Raw genomic sequence first — 20,111 nt, 5'->3', positions numbered from 1 at the left:
GTTCAACGTAGATTTGTTCAGAGAGCTGGGTGAGCTGTGATCAAATTTATTGATCATTTCTCACTTCCTTCCCAACGATTTAAAGTATGGCGGCCAATTGGGAGGAAAATGGTGTTCCAGCCAATGTTTCCGAATCAAACTTCACCTCTTGCTGCGCTTAAACCGGATTAAACTCATCAGAACGGTTGGGACGTGAGGGACTCGTGTGCGAGGTCATGTAAAAACATCAGTGCAATGAGTGGGTTGAGCCACCGTGAAGGCTTGTTACAGCGTGTCATTGGTGTGTCATTTCACATCATCGGAGCACATCAGCCAACCACCTGACTCGAGAAGCATCTTTTCATTGAACTGAAACTGTTAAACGAGGACTTTAGTTCAACTCTTTGTGCCCTACAAGTCAGGGCATGAAATCCTACATGGAATACAGCTGTCCTTAGTGATTGAAGCCTCTAACTCTGCCATGTAGCACGCAGCAGGCATTGGTAACCGCATCCGCTTTCTGGCTTATTATAATTAGATTTATGGCATAAAAATAATGGATGAGGTACTTTCTATCAGCTGTTTGTCTTCACTTAATTCAATGCCCTCGTCCTTTCAGCCATGTCAACTTAAAGGGCCTCTTGTATATAGCCAGATTTAGTAGGTACTGGAAATATTAAAAGCTGTAAAGAGCTAAAGAGTTAAAAAAGAGTAACCGTCATACATTTATCATTCAATGAGAAAGTATGTCAACACTTGACTGGTGTTGTCTGCATTAGAAGCATAGATGATGGACTTTGGGAGAAAATGCCTTCTAAAAGGATTCCAGATTTTAAAGCAGGCGTTGGCCGCTTTAATCAACATTAGGGCCCCAAATATTAGTGCCAGACAATTCTAGCTTAGCTCTCACTTCATCTTAAATATAGCTAGGACTAAATATAGCTTCAGGTTTAGCGCTACTGAGAAGGACCATCTCGCCCTGACACTCGACTGAGCAACATAGAGAGACCTTGTTCACTTACCAGCCAGAGGAAGGTGAACGCTGAGGCAGAGCTCATTGAGTTGGATCAAAATTATTTTTGGGGGGTGGATCAACAACTGAAAAGTGGAAATATAATTTGTCTATTTGTCAGTATTGTTCAAAGGATTTGTTGATCAGATATTATCTGATTTAGAGGTTCTTTTCAGATACTATTTTATTGATGGAACGTTTCACTTATGTCTTTAGAAAATGCATTTATTTTGTTTAGTAGATAGTCTTAAACAGTCAGAAGAAGTCTTAAACAGTCAGAAGAAGTTATTTGGAGCAAGGTCAACCGGCATCAGTTATATTTTAACAATTTTCATACATTATAAAAAAAAAATGATACCTGTAGTTCAAATGCATGTAAATTTCTTTCTTTGCTACACAAAAAAGAAACTTGATACAAAGTTACATTGAAATGCTTTATTTTCAGTGAATACAAAAAATAGTTTTATTGAGGCCGGATAAATATATCTAATATATTGTATATTACCACTCATCTTTATTGTAGTAACTTCTTAATTTGATTCTGTTCAGAGGGGGAAAACGTATAGGACACTTCATTTACTTAACATCATTGAAATGCACCACGACACCTTAATGGTGACAGATGTATACAGACATGTTCTTTCACATTTCATCGAGGCTTCAAAGCACAAGGAGATAAGCCAATTTGAGTGACTTCCTTACATACAATAAAGCAGTTTACGGACTAAGATCTCCAGTCCGTCGTAGTTCAGAAGCACTGTGGTACATGCCCATGGAATGCAGTACAAAAAAGTGTCGATATATATAAATATCTATGGTACATCCACAGCAACACATTTTGTTGACTGGTGGACAGTTCCTCTGTCCTTCCCAAAAGGCCTTACAGACTGTGGCAGAGTGTAAAAGGGAAAAATAGAGGAATTGCAGTTGGAACCCACATTCCCAAACAATTGCTTGTGCATCACTTTCTACGGACCCACGAGGTGAAGCTGTCACTCAAACTGACCAAACATTGTATGGGCTACGCACTAAGGCACTAATAATAACTCTACAGACTTGACTGATGAGTAATGGACCCCCCCAACACACACACACACACAAAATTTGATGACATAGAACGCCTCCAAATTCATACCCCATTGTTAAAAAAACCCCCCAACCTTTAGTGTGAGGGTCTGTCTTGCACCATTAGCTATGGTATACTGCCTGAAGGTGGAGGTCAGAATACTCAGTGCATCCTTAAAAAGGTAAACTTTGTCACTGTAAAAACAAAGATTCATCTGAAGCACAAAGCCATGCGTTTTCATAGCAGGACCTAATCTTACCTTTTACTGAAGCTTAATATAGAAAAAAAAAGTAAGACGAGGGAACAAACCACCACAAACCCGGTAAACAAAAAGGTTCCTTCTATTGCAGCAAGTGGCATATTCAGTATAGTCACACAAAGCATCCTGCAGTTCAAAGACTCAACAAAAAAGGAGATGAACTGCAGTGATTAGTGTTGCAGTCACTTCTTTCAATCAGCCTACTTTAACATCAATTCTAACTAATGAATTTGATTTTGAAATTTGCTGCTTTCCAAATTTACAGGTGAAGGGCCAAAGTAAATCTGCAGGGAATAGTGACCATAAAGCACAGAAGTGGCACTGCACGGCATTCCTTTGATTCAAGATGTCTGAGGTATTTACAGGCATTCTCAGTTTGTATATTATAATCTATATGTTGCAGCCAATAAACCAGCCTGGTTAACCCAACCACATATTCTATACTTTAAAATAAAAAAAGCACTCAATTTTACAATATCTCCTATATTATTACTTTAAGATTGCATGGTGTAGGGGGAAACCAACACTGCCCTCTAGGGCACTATCCATCTTATTGCATGATAATCCCATTCAGTTTATACCCAAAAGCTCTAAAAAGGATTGGGGAAAGATATCAGACCACAGGCTCTGCTCGTGGTGGCAATTAAGTGAGACCATTTCTGACCCCTCTTGGCTTAAACAACAACTAAGGAGTAATACACGTTCCTTCAAAGCCAACATGTGGTCCTGTGTAGAAAAGCATTCACATTGTAATGTAAAACGTTCTACTTGAGTCTGAGCGGCAGCACACGATGACAAGAGCCTAGACAAACATGTAGAATTTGTTGCACCTCAGAAAGACATTTTGCGTGTAGATTCCATCAATATTCGCATTAAGAAATGAAAGCAAAGACGCTCACTTCACGATCTACTTTAAAAGGCAGATTCCCCAAAAACCACTTATTGAAATTTACACTATAAGCTAAGAAACACCAATAGGCATCTTCGCTTCCATATAGGGTTAATGATCACTGTGTTTAAGTCGAGACACGTCACATGAGTGAAACAGATATTAAAATGCCAAAATTGGAGAATAAAGGCCAACGTTCAAACCACATCCGAGTGCCGAGCTGATATCGCTTGCTCTCTGCGTGAGGTTGCAGTCAAACATGAACGGCAATACAATCTTTTCACTCAGAAGTTTATGATTCAGAGCTGCAACTGTTGCTTAAGGGCAAACGTGAGAGCATGTCCACAGCATGTCACATTCTGGTTCAGTCAAAGCGGTTCTGCTCTAAAGGACGACAAGCAGGTCTTCAGTCGTTTTTTGTTTTGTTTTTTACAGTTAGTTTTCAGAAAGTAGTCAGTTCCATACAGTAGTAATTCAAACTTGGGAGGAGTTGCCTTTGAGATCTTTCCGTGTGATGCGGCCTCACTACAGACGTGGGCACCACTGGTTTGCTGAATCGGTAACATCTGAAGTTGCTGTAGGCCACATTCCTGCTGAAGCACGTTGTTACAAAAGGGTACACAACTCGTAACACAAACAGAGACGTGCCCTTCGGGCGGCTTAGAGCGCGTCGAGATGCGAGTGTGAAGGTTTAGTTGTCGTCCTCTCGCAGTTCGCTGGGCAGGAACTTGTACTGCTGCTGCCTGATTTGAGCCAGTTTCTTCCTAGCTTCTTCCAGCTCCCTCTCCTTTCTCAGCATCTCCTCCTGGGCTGCAATGATCTAGACAGAAAAAAACAAAAACATTTTCACAACTGTTGAATTCTCTGCCAAATATTGCAATAGCAGCCTTAATTCCCTTAAGACACAGATGTCTAAATATCCACAGACCAGTTGGCATCTTTCAGCCTCACCTGTGCTATTCCACCCACAAACTTTGTCTTGACCACCACGTTGGCTTCGTCCGCTTTGTCGAACGCAGCCTTCTGAGCGGCCCGCACCAAATTGTCGGAGGCCTTCTTTACGGCATTCCCGGCAATCTGTTACACAAAGACATCCAGATGGAGAGGCGCCAATAGCCGCATCGAAGAGACGGTTAACGACAACACTGAACCGACTCCACGTCACGAGAAACAAGCATGAGCTGGACGCGCCGCACCTGCAGTCTTCTCATGGCCTCGGAGTCCTGGTCGGCCTTCACCTTGCAGGCCACCAGCAGCTGGGCGGTGGAGGCAGCCACCTGCTTGGCGGAGGAGATGAGCTTCTCCTCGCTGGCTTGGCCCTGCACGGAGGCGTTGGCTGCCTCACACAGGTTGCTGGTCGCCGCGGCCACCATTCGCGCCTGCAAGAGGACAAAGCAGAGGCAGAAAAAGGGGTTGCTGGTGAAAGATTGTGCCTCGGATTGTAAACCGCCTAAAATGGCCCCTTGCTGGATGCTTACTGCGGAGATGAGCCCCTGGGACCACTGCCCGTCATCCACAGCGTTGGCAGGGATGAGGCCCACTTTGCCCTGAGCCACCAGCTCTCTCTGGGCGGCCGAGGCCGATTTCACCAGAGCACTGGTGGCTGCGGCGATGGACTTTGCGGCCTCCAGGATCTGCTCCTCAAAGTTCAGAGTCTCGTCGGCTTGCTGAGGGGCAAAGGAGACCGATCAGTCAGAGAGCATCACGGGGCGGATGTTTTCCACCTTCAGTACCAGTAGGACTTTGAGTGAAACACCATGTCAACTCATCGCCGATCACTCCCAGAAGAAACTCTTTTAGAATAAATCCATCAGAACCGGGCAAGTGAACACACTTGAACACTGAAAGCGTCAAGCAGCCAAATGCAAGTCATCGTTGTAAAAAGGGCTGATAAGGGGCCAGATGCAACCGAGAAAGAAACAAGACAGATTATATGGCAGTGTTCCAATCATACTTTAATCTGCCTGTTTAAAACACACACATTCACACCACAAGTCTGAAGACAGGGCGGGACACTGTAGGAATATGTTTGATATATAGTTGGAACTAAATAACAACCTAATATATCAAACATATCAGACAGAGCCCTGCAGAGAAGGCCTCCGGTGGTGGGGGCAGGCAGGGAAGGGGGGGGGGTGTTAACTGGGAGCTAGAGGACACATACTGGGAGAAGCTTTAGCTACAAATATCACAGGACAGACGATGGGAGGAGGACGGGGAAACTTTGAAGAAGGGAACACGGTTGAAGATAATATGATGTATAATTCATGAGCTCATAAAAGGGACGTTTCAGATGCAGGGATATAAAACATCAATGAGCACAAATATCCAATAATGGTAATCAGGTTAGTTATGAGAAGCCCAAATTAAGAGATTCTGAGAGAAACCAGGTCTAAGAAGTTTGATAAGATTATAGGGAGGAGACGGCACAAATGTCAAAAAACAAAGTGTTATTTTGTTCCAATGAAAACTGGCAACATTTAAACTTTAAAACATACAACAAAAAAATGGAGATGTTTACTAACATACAGAATATTAAAGTGTACAAGGTTATGCTTTAAACTTTTACTAGAAGATCTGACAACTTCTTCCTCTACTGCCTCAGATCTCCACATTAATATCCATCATTGTCATAAAAGTGATTTTCTTTTGGAGTTAGAAAAGAATTCAAAGCATTTTTAGTGCATTTCTTCACTGCTCTGCCACTCTTTCAGGAGCAACGGCGCGGTGTGGTGACCCACCTTGGGCTTGGCTCGGGGTTTGAGCTGCTCCAGCTTCTTTGCTGCTGCTTCAATGGATGCGGCCGCTCCGAGCAGCTCCGTCTCTGCGATCACTGTTGGATCCTCGGGGTCCACCCACTCTGAACCTGAAGCACGCACACGGCCTCAACATTAGGATTTGAAAACGTGTATTAAAAACAAAACAAAAAGTGCTCCCGGAAGCGTTGTGTTGAAAGATCATGCCCCACAACAACAACAACAACACTATGATTTCACACACATAGAAAAAGAGAAAGAAAAAAAAAGCCACACATCACTGCATCCCATGCATAGCGGATGGAGGCCAAAGACTGTCATTCACTGCAAATGAAGATGAGTGATCGATTCAAAATGAGATGGCACATGAAGTGCGATGGTTGAAACTGACTCAATGTACTTGAGAAGCCTGAGAGCAGCTGGTTTTCAAAAGGAGATGAATCAATGTTAGCGCAGAGGAGACGTCCAACAGCTCACATAAGTCACAGTACAGAAAACAATCCTAACTTACCTCCATCTGTGGCAAGAGAAAGAGGACCGAAAGATTAACAGGAATGTTTTGCTGTTATTTGGGAAATTAAAAGCTTATTCTCTTGTAGATTATATATGGGATTATAAACATGGCAGATTGTGTTGGAGGCTTCATTAGTAGAGAAATGACAGCGGTCTTTGCATATTAACACTGTGGAAGGAGTCGACACTGACCTTTCATGGCCTCTGCAGTCTGGATGAGCTCTGTGACGGCTCCTGCGACTCGTTTGGAGCAAGCGGCCAACTGCTGCTTCTGATCGCCAATCGGCCTCTGCAGAACCTACACACACACACACAAACACAAACACACAGATTTAACACTATTCTACTTGAACATACAGACAACTTCCTCTGGTCGTGTGCAAAGAAGAAGGAATGGTCTCCAAGTAATGGCTTTCATGCCATCCCTTCAAAATTCTATTTGTATTGACAAATAAAACTTGTTTAGGTTGAAAAAAAAAATCTGAGTGGAGAATAAGAGTTTAATGGTGAAATATATTTTGGCATAAGCCATTAAAAAAAAAGCATGCTTTCTACTTCTAACAGCCCTGTGCCATACACATGTATTACTTGTGTATGCAAACCACAACATGTCTCTGACTCTTCCTGGCGAACACAATCTCCAACTTACAAACAGCACTTGTTCCAGTAGATCGATGTATCCGGTTGTACACTCGGACCCGAACATCAGTGCCCTGCTCTTCACCTCCTCACTGACCTCCGGGTGGTAAGCCGCTTGCTGAAAAGCAGAAACAAACGTGCTACAGGTTCGACGGGACTGGATGACTTTCCTGAACAGCAAAGCATTCATTTGTTGGTCCTGTGAGAATTCTTCCACTAGTAAGAATGAAAAGAACAGAAACCTTGCAGGTCGTGAGCATGTCTGAAATGGCCTTGCGGCTGAGGTTTGCAGTGTGGATGATGTCCTCCTGTCGGGCAGAGTTCCCCGCAGCCACTGCTTTAGCGGTTGCCATGGTGATGCCCTTAGTCATGCGAATGAACTCCTCCGGTGTGGTCGTCTTGTTGGGAGCATCCCTGGATTGAAACACCTGTAGACGAAAAAGTAGGTGGGTGTCATTTGGAAACGTGACTGCGACAAAAAACTAAAAAAATGACGATACGGAAGGAAAAAAACGACTCCTGAATCATCACAATTCAGCATCCATCACTGATGGTGAGTGACTGCTGTGCGACGTCCATTTATCTATGGACACGGCTCCAAGATATCCTCACCACCAACTCTTGTCTGATGCACTCGATTGTGGCCTCCAGTGCCCTGGTGCCCCGAGTGGCCTCGTCCTCGACAGCCTTGACGGTCTTCAGCAGGGACGTCACGTTGGTCACCATCACCTGACGACAAACCAGAGCGCACAAAGCTGATCCAAATCGCTCTTCACACAAATGAATGATTTCTGTACCGTTGAGCTTAACAAAGAGATAACACAAAAGATTTTTTCTCTGCACCGGTATCATTGCCACTTAAAATATCCGCCAATACTGATGTCAAGGGAATTTGAACGAATATCACAAAGAACAAAATGGTATCAGAACATCTCTAATTTCATAAATTCAGATCAAAACATTGTTTGATAGGCTTATTTCAGATATCTAAATACTACAAATGTTTAACTATCAGTATTTAACTACGACAGTAGTACCCCCCCCCCGATCCCCTCACCTTGGCAGCGCTCTTAAGCTGGTACATGGATGGATCATCTGCTGCCTTGCCAGCGGCACACTTGGTGGCACTAATGAGCTCAGACAGCGCCTTCGCCACATCTTTGATAGCATTTATGAGAACCACCTGGAAAAAGGAGGAGCCAATTAATCATAACCCAGCCTGGGAAAGAGAAGAAACTGCCAATCGCTGAACGCCTCATCCTCAGATGACTCCGATAACAGGAAGAGCGACTAGACTACAGATTGCACATTGTGGGCGGACTGATGAGACTGGCGAACCTGCGTCTCGGGGTCATCAGCGCCAATACTGGCGGCGCCCAGTTTGACCACATCTGTGAGCTGCGTAATGGTTTTGGCAGAAGACTGGGCGGCCTGAGCCAAGCGCTCCTGGCCGGACGCCGCGCCGGACACCAGCATCTTTGTGTCCTCCACCAGAGCTTTGGCCGTCTTCAAAATGTTTTCCCTGAGAGAGAAGGTGAGGGGACAAAAAAAAAAGGATATTATTTAATTGACTGAAGCAGTGATCAGAGAACTGAAAATGTTTAAATGTGACTCAGTCATCGAAATAATTTTCTTTCCATATCAAAAGGCATTTAAATATCAAAACCAAGAGGATTGGTAACATTATATCACAAGTCAAGTCAGTTATTTTTCCAAAAGTTATTTTAGAAAGCGGCGTCAAAGTTTCTTCTTAATTTTTAAGAAAGCTGCGGGACATTGTTTGAGATAAAAAAAAAAAATTATTCCATCCCCTTTCAGCCCCACAATTTCTCTTTGATGATTCTTCAAAGAGATACAGTACAAGGAGCTAGCTTAGTAACCTTTGCCAATAGCTGCATGTAATGTGCCAAGTCATGTCTTGGATCATTAGATTTAATCTTCTTTTAACTAAAAATTAATTAAGAAATAACTAGGCTGGTTGATCAACCATTATAGACTCAATTACAGATACTTTAACTAAACATTTACACAACAATAAGGGATTCATAGAATATAGCAAAAATGATTTCAGCACAATGGGAAACCTGCCTCCAGGTGGAGTCTTTAGTCAAAGAGCAGGAAGAAGAGATGTGACACTTCCTCCATCTTTGAAACCCTGTGGGTGATTTGTAGTGTCTGACTCCAGAGGCCCCCTGCCTCCCCCTTCACCAGCTAATAAGTCACGCGTTTCAGATCAAAGATACACCCGAGGGCAAATCTTAGTGGTCTCCAGTCCCGTCTCGCACTTGTAGACTTCACTGATGTTTCACACAATTGCATTCGAATACAGACAGAATGTGGGACCTGTGATCAGCGAAGGACTCGTCATTCTCTGCGTTGAGTGTGCCGGCGGAGGCGAACATGATGGTGGTGTCCAGGTCAGCGATGATGCCGGACACCGCGCTGGCGGCCGTGATGCAGGCCTGAGTGCCCTTGTTGCCTGCCTGCAGGGCCGAGAGCACCAAGGACACCTGAGGACACACAGACATCACACCCTGTAATCAAGCAGGTGAGGAGATACCTGGGCCTGAGGCAGAGAAGACTTTTTAAATACCTTTACCGTTTTAAATGTGGCCGGATTAGTGTATTTTATCTATTTTGTGTACAGAAAAAAAAAAAAACGATATTAACACTGTTAATACAATTTGTAGGTCAGTTGCAGAGGAGTTCAACACATAATTGCTGGTAAAAGCAGTATAGAAAATACCAATAGACTGCTTTAGATTCTGACAAATGCTTCTTTCTAAAGATTTGCTGTGACAGCTTAACACCTCGTCGGCGCGGAGCGATGCACAACATCACTCACTCCGTGAAATGAGTACTTGTCAAGCTGGTTCAAATCCATTCGTTTGCCCTGCAGATTCCTGAGTGGCAGTATAAATTGATGTTTCTGGAATCTTTCTACTCAAGAAAAAGGAATGACGTGGCAGTGGAATTCTTAAGGATGGGTAAAGAGAAGGATATAGGATCAAACAAAAGTATTGATATGTTAAACAAAATAATAAACCTTTGCTTTATTGAGAGTAGTATACATGAAGCAAAATGATGGGGATTCCATAGTACTAATACCTCTAGTTTGCATTCATGTGCCACATCTGTACAATGTTGCTGGATTGCTTGGATAGGATTGTTTTTAATTATTCATGCTGAAGTATTGAACCAGTCTGCAGAGTAATGCATTTGGCCAGGGACCATGAATTAGACAGTTGGCTTTTGAAGCATAAGCAAATTGTCTCTTCCTAAATGCATTAATTCAGGAGGCATGTGATGAAATGAATTATAGCACTATGCCTTTTATATTGTGGATACCATGGGAACAGAATCACTTGGGGAGAAAAAAATGTTTCACTCTTCCAGTAAACAACAAATCAGTAGTGAGTTAGTTTGTTGTGGTTCATACGAGGCCGAGTGGGAAAGCCTTCAGTCCCGAATGATTTGGTACCAACCTAATTAAGAACAGATTTATGAGAGAAAGGTGATATATTAACCTAAAGTAAGAGGCAACTTGGATAATAGGATAAACCAAATTCACCATTTACTGATACAATATAGACTTCTGAAAAATAAAATAAAACAAAAAATTGGCCCCAGATCTTTAAATTATGAGGTAATACCTTTTCTGTAACTGCACGGGCACATTCAATGAGCTCTCGTTTGGTGAAGCCGTCAGACGGAGTGATCTGCACAGCTCCAGCCTTCTGGACGAGGAAGATGCAGCCGTGGCCGAGCTCCTGCACCCGATTCTTGATCTGGAAACCAATCTGGTAACAGATAGCAAAAAATACAATTACACTTGGCAACTATTTAGTTTGTAGGAAGCAACATCGATAAATAATAATACCTGTGAATGTTTACACAAATGATGTGCCTCGGCTCAACTATGACGCATCACTGACGTAGCAGGAGGAGAACTTTGATTCACCCTTACCTCCTCTGGCTCAGCTGTGTGCGCAGCCAGTCGCCCCTGAACGGCCAGCTGGCCGTAGTCCACGGTCACCTGAGAGGCCAGGCCTCCCAGCTCGTCTGGACAGGTCACTGATTTGGTCATCTGAGGGATGAACACAACACTTAGAAGGAACTGGAACACACACACACACATTGTCTGCACAAAGTGGCTACGTCTGTACAATAGTAATATGGTTTGTTATAGGGCATTAAATGTCTTCCATATAAAGGCAGAATGTATATGAAAGAAAGCTGGTGTTCATGAATCAAATTTACATTTATCCAAAGGATAAAAGTGATACGTTATTACCACGCAGGTTGGTTTCCTTTTGATATACATGTCAAATCAAATACCACTTCATCCCAAGGTCGCGGTCACATTTCAATCAGTCTAGCAATATAAAAAACATTGAATTCTTACCATTTCCTGAGCGCTGACAGCAATAGCCTTCGAGTGTTTCACCATACTGGTCTGGTAATCGACAAATGAGCCCTCAGGTTCAGGTGGTGTGCCTTCATCCAGCTGAGGAGAGGCACAAACACACAAACAGTAATTTTAGGCGTGATTCGTTTGTCCTTCACAAAGATACCAATATATTTAACGATGAAATCATTCAGCTCTTAAAATTGCAGCGACATGTTCAATCTAATCTACCCTTCAATTATAATAATTGCTTTGGAGCGCAGGCCTCAATTAATCTGCAAACCAACATTAATGCAATCATATATATTCAAATAAACCATCAGAATGGATGATAAAAACTCACTATAAATTATCCACCAAAGCTACTCTGTAATCACAATTCTAAAATATCATCAACAGCTTGCAGTGCAACAAGAGACTAGAGAAATGATGCCATTTGTTGGGGGTTAGGGGTGGTGGGGGCACGTTGGTGCTGAAATAAATCTATATATGTATAGTGATGTTCACTTCACCCAGAGTGAGATAAACCTTTTGAATCTACAGTGTCTCGACCGAGTGACTGAAAGTTGATCTTTTCTGTAACTGCGCGGGGCAAATGCAGAAAAGCCTTTAAAAATCACCTCTGCAGAGAGTGAGGATGAACTAAGGAGTATCTCCTTTCTAATCATGTGACCAGAGGACAAGACAAACGTGTGCGTCCACCATGCAGATCCCAAATGAATCACTTTTCTGATTACATGCATTAATATATGGTAATGCGGAGAAGGTGCACCCCGTGGAGACCCACACCCGAGGCACCTTTACACCACTTGTGATAACTCGAGCTCAAGAGAGGTGAGGAGGGATGCAATTAGTTGATGCTATTCTGTCTACACTTGAGATAGAGCTGTTTTTCTTGCTTCACACCTCATGTGTTTGCCAACGGTTTGACTGTTGATTGGGAAGATATTCCAAAGACCTAATACTGTGTTGACAGTGTAATCAGATTCCATCGTCTCATATGTATGAGTTTGCTGTTTCGGGGACATTTTTGCTGCCTAATTAGAAAAAGATGATTGCTATCCTGCCAGTTCCTCTTTACTCATTATCAACCTCTTGTGGATTTGTTTGATTCTTTTATCAGTGTTTTGGCTATTTCCATTTAAAACAACTTTTCACAGGAAACCACAACTTTGTTCTCACTTGTTTTCAGTAATCGGTTGAAAAAAAAAAACAAACACAATGAAGGGAAATTTAACTTTTCTTCCTTGTCTTAGAAAGCCTGTATCTAATTACATGATCCTATTAATTAACTAGTTTGAATTGCTGCTATAGCTAACAACCATTCTCCTGTGTTTTCCCTGACCCGGAAGCATCAAACATCCAGTGAGACACACTCACCCTGGCCATGGCCTCTGCGATGGACTCCACCATTCCTCCCACCATGCCCACTTCACTGGCCGCGTCATTCAGTGTCACCATGATGTCATCAACCGCCTCCTTCATGAGCTGGGCTGCCTCCGCTATGGCATCATGGGTGTGTGACGCCTGTGGAAGTGTGACACAAGGCCGTTTGCTTGTGAAATATTAGTAGTAGGATGATAGCTATGAACCAAAACACTGCAGTCTGTTCCTTTAAAACCTGCTGGCAATAAAGCTGCTAATGAATCAGAATAAGACGGGCCTCAATAATCTGTGAAGCAGCAGCATGTTCAAAGGAGCAGCGACGGTTCTACCTTTGGGTTTCCTCCACCCTCCTTGGCAGCATAGAGCATCTGCAGGGCAGACTCAGCCAGGGTCTTCGTTTGGTCCAGGAAAGTCATCTGTTGCTGGTGGTCCCTCAGCTTGGACGTCACACCCACAGACGCCATGATGAGGGGTTCAAAGTAACGGGCCAGCTGGGTGACCTGAGGGGAAAATTTTTATTATAAAGATCTGTGAAAGCTTTTTAAATAATGGACAAGAGGCACATACGAGTCAACAAACAGCATCAATAATATTTTCAAGAGCGCTTTTGGCTTAAAAAAAAAAAGGATATAAAATAGGTAGATACTACTAGTTTGAAAATTTAAGAGATCTACTGCTGTAATAATCAGCAATTCTAATTTTCAGCAGACAATCCAATTTTAACATGTGGAAATGTTTAATAATGAAATGTATTAATGTGTTGCTCCACAGTTCCACTATTTAAGCAAAGTAATCAACCCCCTGCCCTATATACCTTGTGTCCTAGTTGGGAAGCTTCGCCTCTAGCAGCGGTGGAAACGGGGTCAATTAAGTGGCCAATTTCCTGCACAGTAGACGTCAGTTGTTCTTGTAGCGCCTGAAGGGAGGAAATAAAAAGAAATTAGTTTTTGTCTTGCTTTTTTATACGAGACAGAAGTACAATTTAAATGATTAAAATGGCACATGGCATGAGACTAATAAATATTTTCCTTAAGCCTGAACTCTTTATGATGCAACAGAAATGGTCTGTGACTAGCTCAGTTTCTAAATAAATCGATCATGTAGAGGGGAAAACCGATCAAACTGTATTGCAGCTCTGCTACAAGATCATCAGTAAAACACCGGCGTGCACAGCAAACAGCTTTTAAATGACAATGAATCCCTGATTTTATCTAATGAGGCGTCAGCGGCAGAATCAATGGAAGCTTAATCAAAACCACCATTTTTGGACTCAAACTTTAACAGTGAGATACAAAAAGCAAGAGAGGGTCTTCAAAACTTAAAGAGCAAAAGTGGTAGCAATAGAGATAATCAACCGGCCCAATAAATCTATTGCTAACAGGAGGAAAATGGTAGTTGCCGGAGAAGGATGTCTAGTTATTTCCAGGTGGCTGCTTACCTCCAGTGAGATGTCGTCCCTGCTGGCTAAGTTCTGGCTGACTGCTGCCAGAGAGGCCTGCTCAATGTCCCGGATACATTTATTAATGTTATCGATTGACGAGTCACACTCACGCTGACCGGGGGCCTTGTCCCTACAAATAAAATGAGAGAAAAGAAACAGAAGGCAATGAAATGGTTGAAAACAGAAAAAAAGTTGACGAAGACACAGCCAAAGAGGGAAAAGTTCATATTAGAAGGAGAAAAGAAAAGTGCAAAATGTAACATAACACTTCCAGGGTTCCTCGTTAACATATTCTTTACTGGCTGTTACTGGCTTCCTCATCTCCGGTAACAGCAGAAATGTGTCATGGAGGGTCTTTTCACTTCACAGGGGGATCAAGCTTGGAAGCCAAATTAACTTTGTAGCCTCTGAGCTTCCAGGGCACCGACCCCATCGCCAGAATGAGTATAATTTAACATCCGTCTTACAGGCACGGCGCCACACTAACAGTAGGTCTAAAAGGTGACCTAATGACGCCAACAAAGACGTGACGTTGGTTTAGCAAGTCCATTCCTGTATGTGTAAAAGAGTTGAATAAATCCATAAATGTCCCAAAAATACCTCAATGATTTTCAAATTAATAATGTTAGTACAAACTAAGCAAACAAGATACAGGGTTTAGCGATTTGGATATTTTTGCTAAGCTGTCGGGCTTTTGAAAGTGACTTCATATCTATTGAACGTGGCAATGAGTGGTAACAGATTTTGTTATGCCCCCCTCTGTTTGGCGACTCATTTGTTGGGTAGAAACACATTTCAGTTCACTAACCGGATGGCTGTGATGAGACTCTTGATGGAGTCGGACACGGTGCGAGAGTGACCAGCCAGAACGGACCAGGTGGGCGGGTCCTTAGGGTTTATAACCAATGAGCGTGCAGTCTTGAGTAGGTAGGTGGAGCTGTCCAGCATCGAGCGTGCTGATTGGAGGATGGGCTCCTGAGCTGCAAAGCCCTACAGAAAGTTCCAAATATTCCAAATGTATACATTTATAACAATAAATAATAATGTTCAATACATGTAATAGCTGTGCATGAATACGTCACACAGTAATGCTCATGTGGGAGTACCTCGTTGCTGATATTAGCTGCAACACTGGCAAACTCTGGGTTTGAAGCAAATGCTGTCAGGTTTTCAACAGCCTCGATCAACGGAGCAGTGGCGACATGACACTTTTTCCTGTTCTCATCTGAGAAATCCCCATCTAAAGCCTATGCAGGGAGAGACGTTATGAAGCTGCATGAACCAAATATAAACAGGTTTTCTAACCAAAGAGTCAAGAATTGAACCAGTTATTGACAGGAGGTTTGAGAGGGATTATTTGTCGGATTAAAAATGAATCCCAAATGTTCCAGAATTCACATCAGGATTCACAAAATCCACATTTAAAACGGTGGAGCGCCAAATGAGGGAGAGAGACAAGATTTGAAAAAGATCGGAAAAGAAAGCTTACCTTGATGGTCTTGACCAAGTTGGCGGTGCTGTTAGCCACTTCCTTGGCAGACTGAACAAAATGCCTCTTGGCAACCGGGTTGGTGGTCTTGGAGGAGGCCAGACGGCAGGCGTTGCACAAAGCAGAGGTGTGCTTGGCGACAATGGTGGCTGCAGAGAGAACCTGCCACATTATGAACAACAAGATGTTAAATAGGTTGAACTGGCACGGAGCACTGCTTAAATTCTGGTATCGCAAGGTGGAAAGTTACTTGTGTAAGAGTGCCTCGGGGGATTTTAATTAGGTAAAAAACACTTCGAAAATAAAGGTGATAACGAAGTGAATACTGGACTGAACATCAGACCTACAGTGAGTCAGGCAACGCAGTTAGCAGGGCTAAAAAAAAATGCGTCATCTTCAAGCACTCTGCTCTACCCGTGCCTGGGTCAAGTAATAAATAACAACATTTTCTCTATGAAATATTCCATTTAAAGTTAACCCCATCTAGGTGTAACATTTTCACATGTTTAATGTCAGCATGAGGAAAGCATTATAAAGGACATACAACGCCAACGTGATAGCACCCATCCAATCATACTGCCAATACTTCTGGATGATTGCTATAAAGAGAACATGTGACGTGCATGTACCTGAGAGGGACTACTGCCTGGGTCTACAAGATTCTGACAGGCCATTTGAATGGCCTGGTTGGCTTTGGCGAACTGGATGGGGTCAACCAACCCTTGGTGCCCCGCGTGACTGTTGGGATCAGACACACCCACCAGGTAGGAGGCCTGTGGGAGGAAAAAAAACCCAAACAAAACTCCCGTCATCAAACTGTACCACCATCTCCACTACCAAGAAAAAAGGCAGTTTCATTCTGTACCTGTCCTGCAGCTTCAGTGAGGCCACACAGGGCTTTGGAGGCTGAACCTACACAGTCCCCAAACAACAGCACATCTCCAGTCTTACAGTTCTGAGAAATTCCCGCCATGGACTCTCCCAGGACCTAGAGCGAACAAAGGGCCAGGACAGCGGAACCAGAGAAGGAAGAAAGGGAGGAATGCTTAGGACGCAAAGCTTTTTTTTGTGTGTGCTTTAAGGGTTTGATTTGAAGGCCCACCTTGGAGTTCTCCATCACGCTCTCGATGCATTCAAAGTACGACAGGTCACTGACCGGCTCGTTGGGATTGTCCAGCATTCCTCGGACAGCCTGCGAGGATGAATTCCACATGACTAAGTAGAAATGTCCCAAACTCACCCATCATGCCTCTTAATATTATTGTAGATTAAACTTGTTTGATCACAAGTATTACCTCCAGTTCTCGCAGGGCGTTGTCACACTCGTTCTGTCCGGGAGCTTGTTGTGTACAGAGTGTGATCAGCTGGTTAATGCTGTCAGTCACTGCTCTGAAACAAATGGACGAGCAAAAAAACAATTTAAAGTACAAATCACATCCCAGCAACGGCGATAAATACTTTCTATACAATAACGAATGTGCCAGCAAAAAAATTAGATAAAAGCAACAAAAACCACCAAACAGTTTGTACGTGTGTGTGCAGCTAGCTGTGGTACCTTGCAGCAGCAGCAAGAAGGTTTTTAGCATTTGCTGCTGCGGGGTCGACGGACAGACTTTTAGCTGCCAGCAGCAGCTTGCTGGAAGCCATGGAGATGTTCTTCAGGTTACCAATAACCTGCACCTGGTCGTCCTTTTTCTACAATACAACACACAACATCATCAAATTAAATGGAATTGATTGCATTGGAAAAGTCCTGCTGCTGAGTCAATGAAAAAAGGCTGGTAGAGACCTTTGTAAAAGATAAACAACCCGACAGACCTGAGTGTGCCCGGCCATCTCTATACCAGCGTCGAGGAACTCATCAAAGTCTTCGCTGAACTTCCCGGAGGCCACCGCCAGCTGGCTGCTGGAGCCTCTGGAGGCATGGACCACCTCGCCCGCTGACTGGTTCAGGTCCGCTGCCGTTTGGTTCAGCTCGCTCTGGGCCTCCTGAAATGACTTGGAAGCCGGAGGGATCTGAACGGGGGATACGGAGAGGGAGGTCCCGATGAAGGAATGACAACAAATCAGTTAAATAACATTCGCACAATCAAAGTAAAACGCACCCAGATTGCCCGTTCATTGTGGATAAGCACTCAGTGATGTGAGATAAAACTGGAGTCGATTTCACTTTTAATGTCATTGATCTTGATTCATTCCCTCAAAGCTCTTCCTGCTGTGCAGCACTTAGACACAAATGAGGATTTTTTTATCCGACAGAGCCGAGGCCACTCACAGTTTCAATCAGCAGCTTCTTGCTGGTCTCCCCGATGCTCTTGAGAGCCATGTCGACATCCTTCTGTCCGGGCAGACAGTTGACGCAGTTGTTCAAGGAATGAGACACAGCCTTGGCCACCTGGAACGCACAGCAGGTTCATGGTGGAATGAGTTAGAGGGATTTTATCTTTAAAACAGGATAATAAGCGCTATACGAATTCACAAACTGTATTATTCCATAACACAAGCCAAAACCAAAGCATATGAGATATATATATTAATATAGATTACATGAATGTGAGTTGAAAAAAATAATATATATATATTTTTTTTAAAGAGTGACACGAAGAGTAGACTCAGTTTCCCAGAGCAGTCCGAAACCGTGTCTCACCTGCGCCAGTCTCTGCTGACTCTCAGCGTCGCCGGGGGAAACCAGGGCCTGCTTGGCCTCGTGGATGAGAAGCGCAGAGCCCTCCATAACGTCCCGGGCCGAGTCCAGCATGGCGGCGGCAGCCTGGGGGTCCGTGGTGGAGGCGGCGACGCCGCGGGCCGCCTGGGCCAGCGTTCTGAGGGCCTGGTACGTCTCCCTGGCTGCTATTCCTACAGAATCACAGGTAAGAGAAAGCACAACAACTACTAAGGACCGTTCAGTAACAAAAATAAAGTCACTACCATTTTTTGTAAACTTAACAACTGACATCATTTGGCATTTATAGTATTAATTACATTTGGTCACAGGAAGTAGAAACAAATGTCGTGAAAAACATGAGAATTTCTCCTTTCTAAATGTGCTGAATTTGAAACAAGGACCTATTGCTTCACACAAAGTAGCCTTAGAGTTAGTACAGTGTATTCTGTAAAGCAAAAAATTATGGTAACTAAGAATATGAACTTAAAGACAGACAAATGTATGCAGCAGTAACCACACATTTAGACAATTAAAGCACAAAATCAAGGTTCTGTATAACAGTAAACTCTCAAGCTGACACCATATGTTCATGGCAAAGGTTCTAGGTTTATTTTCATATATATTTGACAACTTAAAAAAAGCAGGTGGATGGCGGTGATTACTTGAGTTAAGGTTAAATAGATTTGTGAAAAAGTCAGTGTGTCAGTATTACCAACCTGTGTAGTGTTCATTTCCTTGTGCTGCACAGGTGAGCAGTTGAGCCATTGATGACCCCACTGACTTAGAGGTGCTGCCCAGATCCTGAGCACACTTCTCCAACTAAAGCAGAGGAAATGGAGGAGAAAAAAAACAAACTCCAGACTCCAGCTTCATACGCAGGTAACTAAATATTAGGCTGCAAAGTCTAAAATATAGTGTCTTACCGATTCCCCAGGTAGGGGTTTCAGCTTGGAGTTCATAGCAGCCAGCATGGCATCCTGCAGCTCACTTCTTAGGGTCTGGATGGCAGTGAGCGCAGAGTCGATCTCCATGGGGCCGCAGGCTTCATGAGCCTAGAACATGATATATGCAGTCACTCGTTATTCACATAGCTACGTTGGATTTTCGGATATTTGTTTGCACTTGTATTAATCTGACGTGGAATGAGCAGGACATTTCTTGATCTTTATTCACTTAATGACTACATCTTCCCACACCACTATTTGACCGAGGATTCTGAATAAGATTGCTTTTGCATAGAAAACAGTGACTTGTGTGCTTTACCTTCTGAACAGACGTCCTCAGCTCAGCCAGGCAGGTGGCCAGGTTCTTGGCACACTGACCCAGTTGCATGGCTGCAGCCTGATCCGTGACGGTTGGGACTGACGACTTTGACGAGGTCACCATCTTACTACCAGGCTGCAAAATGAGAAGAAAAAAAAGTTACCATTTTTTTTTTTAAACCTAATAAAAACATTTGATAGAATTAAAATATCTGAGAGCATTGAGGAAACGCAAAAGCAAAGGGACAAAGGTTTAATTATGTGTTGGTATCAGTGGATACTTCACATTTATCCATCGGCTTTAAAAGTGCAACTGATGCATTAATGCATAATTCCACCAGCTCAGT

At 43.3% G+C, this 20,111-nt stretch overlaps 1 protein-coding gene across 2 annotated transcripts in view; it reads right to left on the bottom strand.

Annotated features, from left to right (window-relative positions):
- Window positions 1-1,355: 1,355 nt before the first annotated feature.
- Window positions 1,356-20,111, bottom strand: part of tln2a (talin 2a) — a 66,777-nt gene continuing 48,021 nt past the window's right edge. Inside the window, exons 26-58 of one of the 2 annotated variants that reach the window (XM_037489335.2) lie at window positions 19,766-19,900; window positions 19,426-19,554; window positions 19,219-19,321; window positions 18,485-18,693; window positions 18,113-18,232; window positions 17,656-17,853; window positions 17,393-17,532; window positions 17,133-17,226; window positions 16,940-17,029; window positions 16,703-16,825; window positions 16,467-16,610; window positions 15,838-15,999; window positions 15,455-15,595; window positions 15,157-15,338; window positions 14,346-14,478; window positions 13,722-13,823; window positions 13,237-13,407; window positions 12,902-13,048; window positions 11,519-11,620; window positions 11,081-11,200; window positions 10,767-10,913; window positions 9,457-9,623; window positions 8,452-8,635; window positions 8,171-8,296; window positions 7,726-7,842; window positions 7,356-7,541; window positions 7,124-7,231; window positions 6,667-6,772; window positions 5,947-6,071; window positions 4,684-4,872; window positions 4,402-4,584; window positions 4,157-4,282; window positions 1,356-4,025 (exon numbers count right to left, since the gene is read on the bottom strand). In XM_037489335.2, the coding sequence (XP_037345232.2) occupies window positions 3,897-4,025; window positions 4,157-4,282; window positions 4,402-4,584; window positions 4,684-4,872; window positions 5,947-6,071; window positions 6,667-6,772; window positions 7,124-7,231; window positions 7,356-7,541; window positions 7,726-7,842; window positions 8,171-8,296; window positions 8,452-8,635; window positions 9,457-9,623; window positions 10,767-10,913; window positions 11,081-11,200; window positions 11,519-11,620; window positions 12,902-13,048; window positions 13,237-13,407; window positions 13,722-13,823; window positions 14,346-14,478; window positions 15,157-15,338; window positions 15,455-15,595; window positions 15,838-15,999; window positions 16,467-16,610; window positions 16,703-16,825; window positions 16,940-17,029; window positions 17,133-17,226; window positions 17,393-17,532; window positions 17,656-17,853; window positions 18,113-18,232; window positions 18,485-18,693; window positions 19,219-19,321; window positions 19,426-19,554; window positions 19,766-19,900 (4,638 nt within the window). In that variant the 3' untranslated portion in view covers window positions 1,356-3,896. The other variant, XM_062561819.1, reaches the window with a different exon arrangement.

Source organism: Pungitius pungitius, chromosome 4 (genome assembly GCF_949316345.1).
Source record: "Pungitius pungitius chromosome 4, fPunPun2.1, whole genome shotgun sequence".
NCBI lineage: Eukaryota > Metazoa > Chordata > Actinopteri > Perciformes > Gasterosteidae > Pungitius > Pungitius pungitius.
The sequence above is the reverse complement of the archived record's forward strand: the minus strand, read 5'-3'. Positions and strand labels throughout refer to the sequence as shown.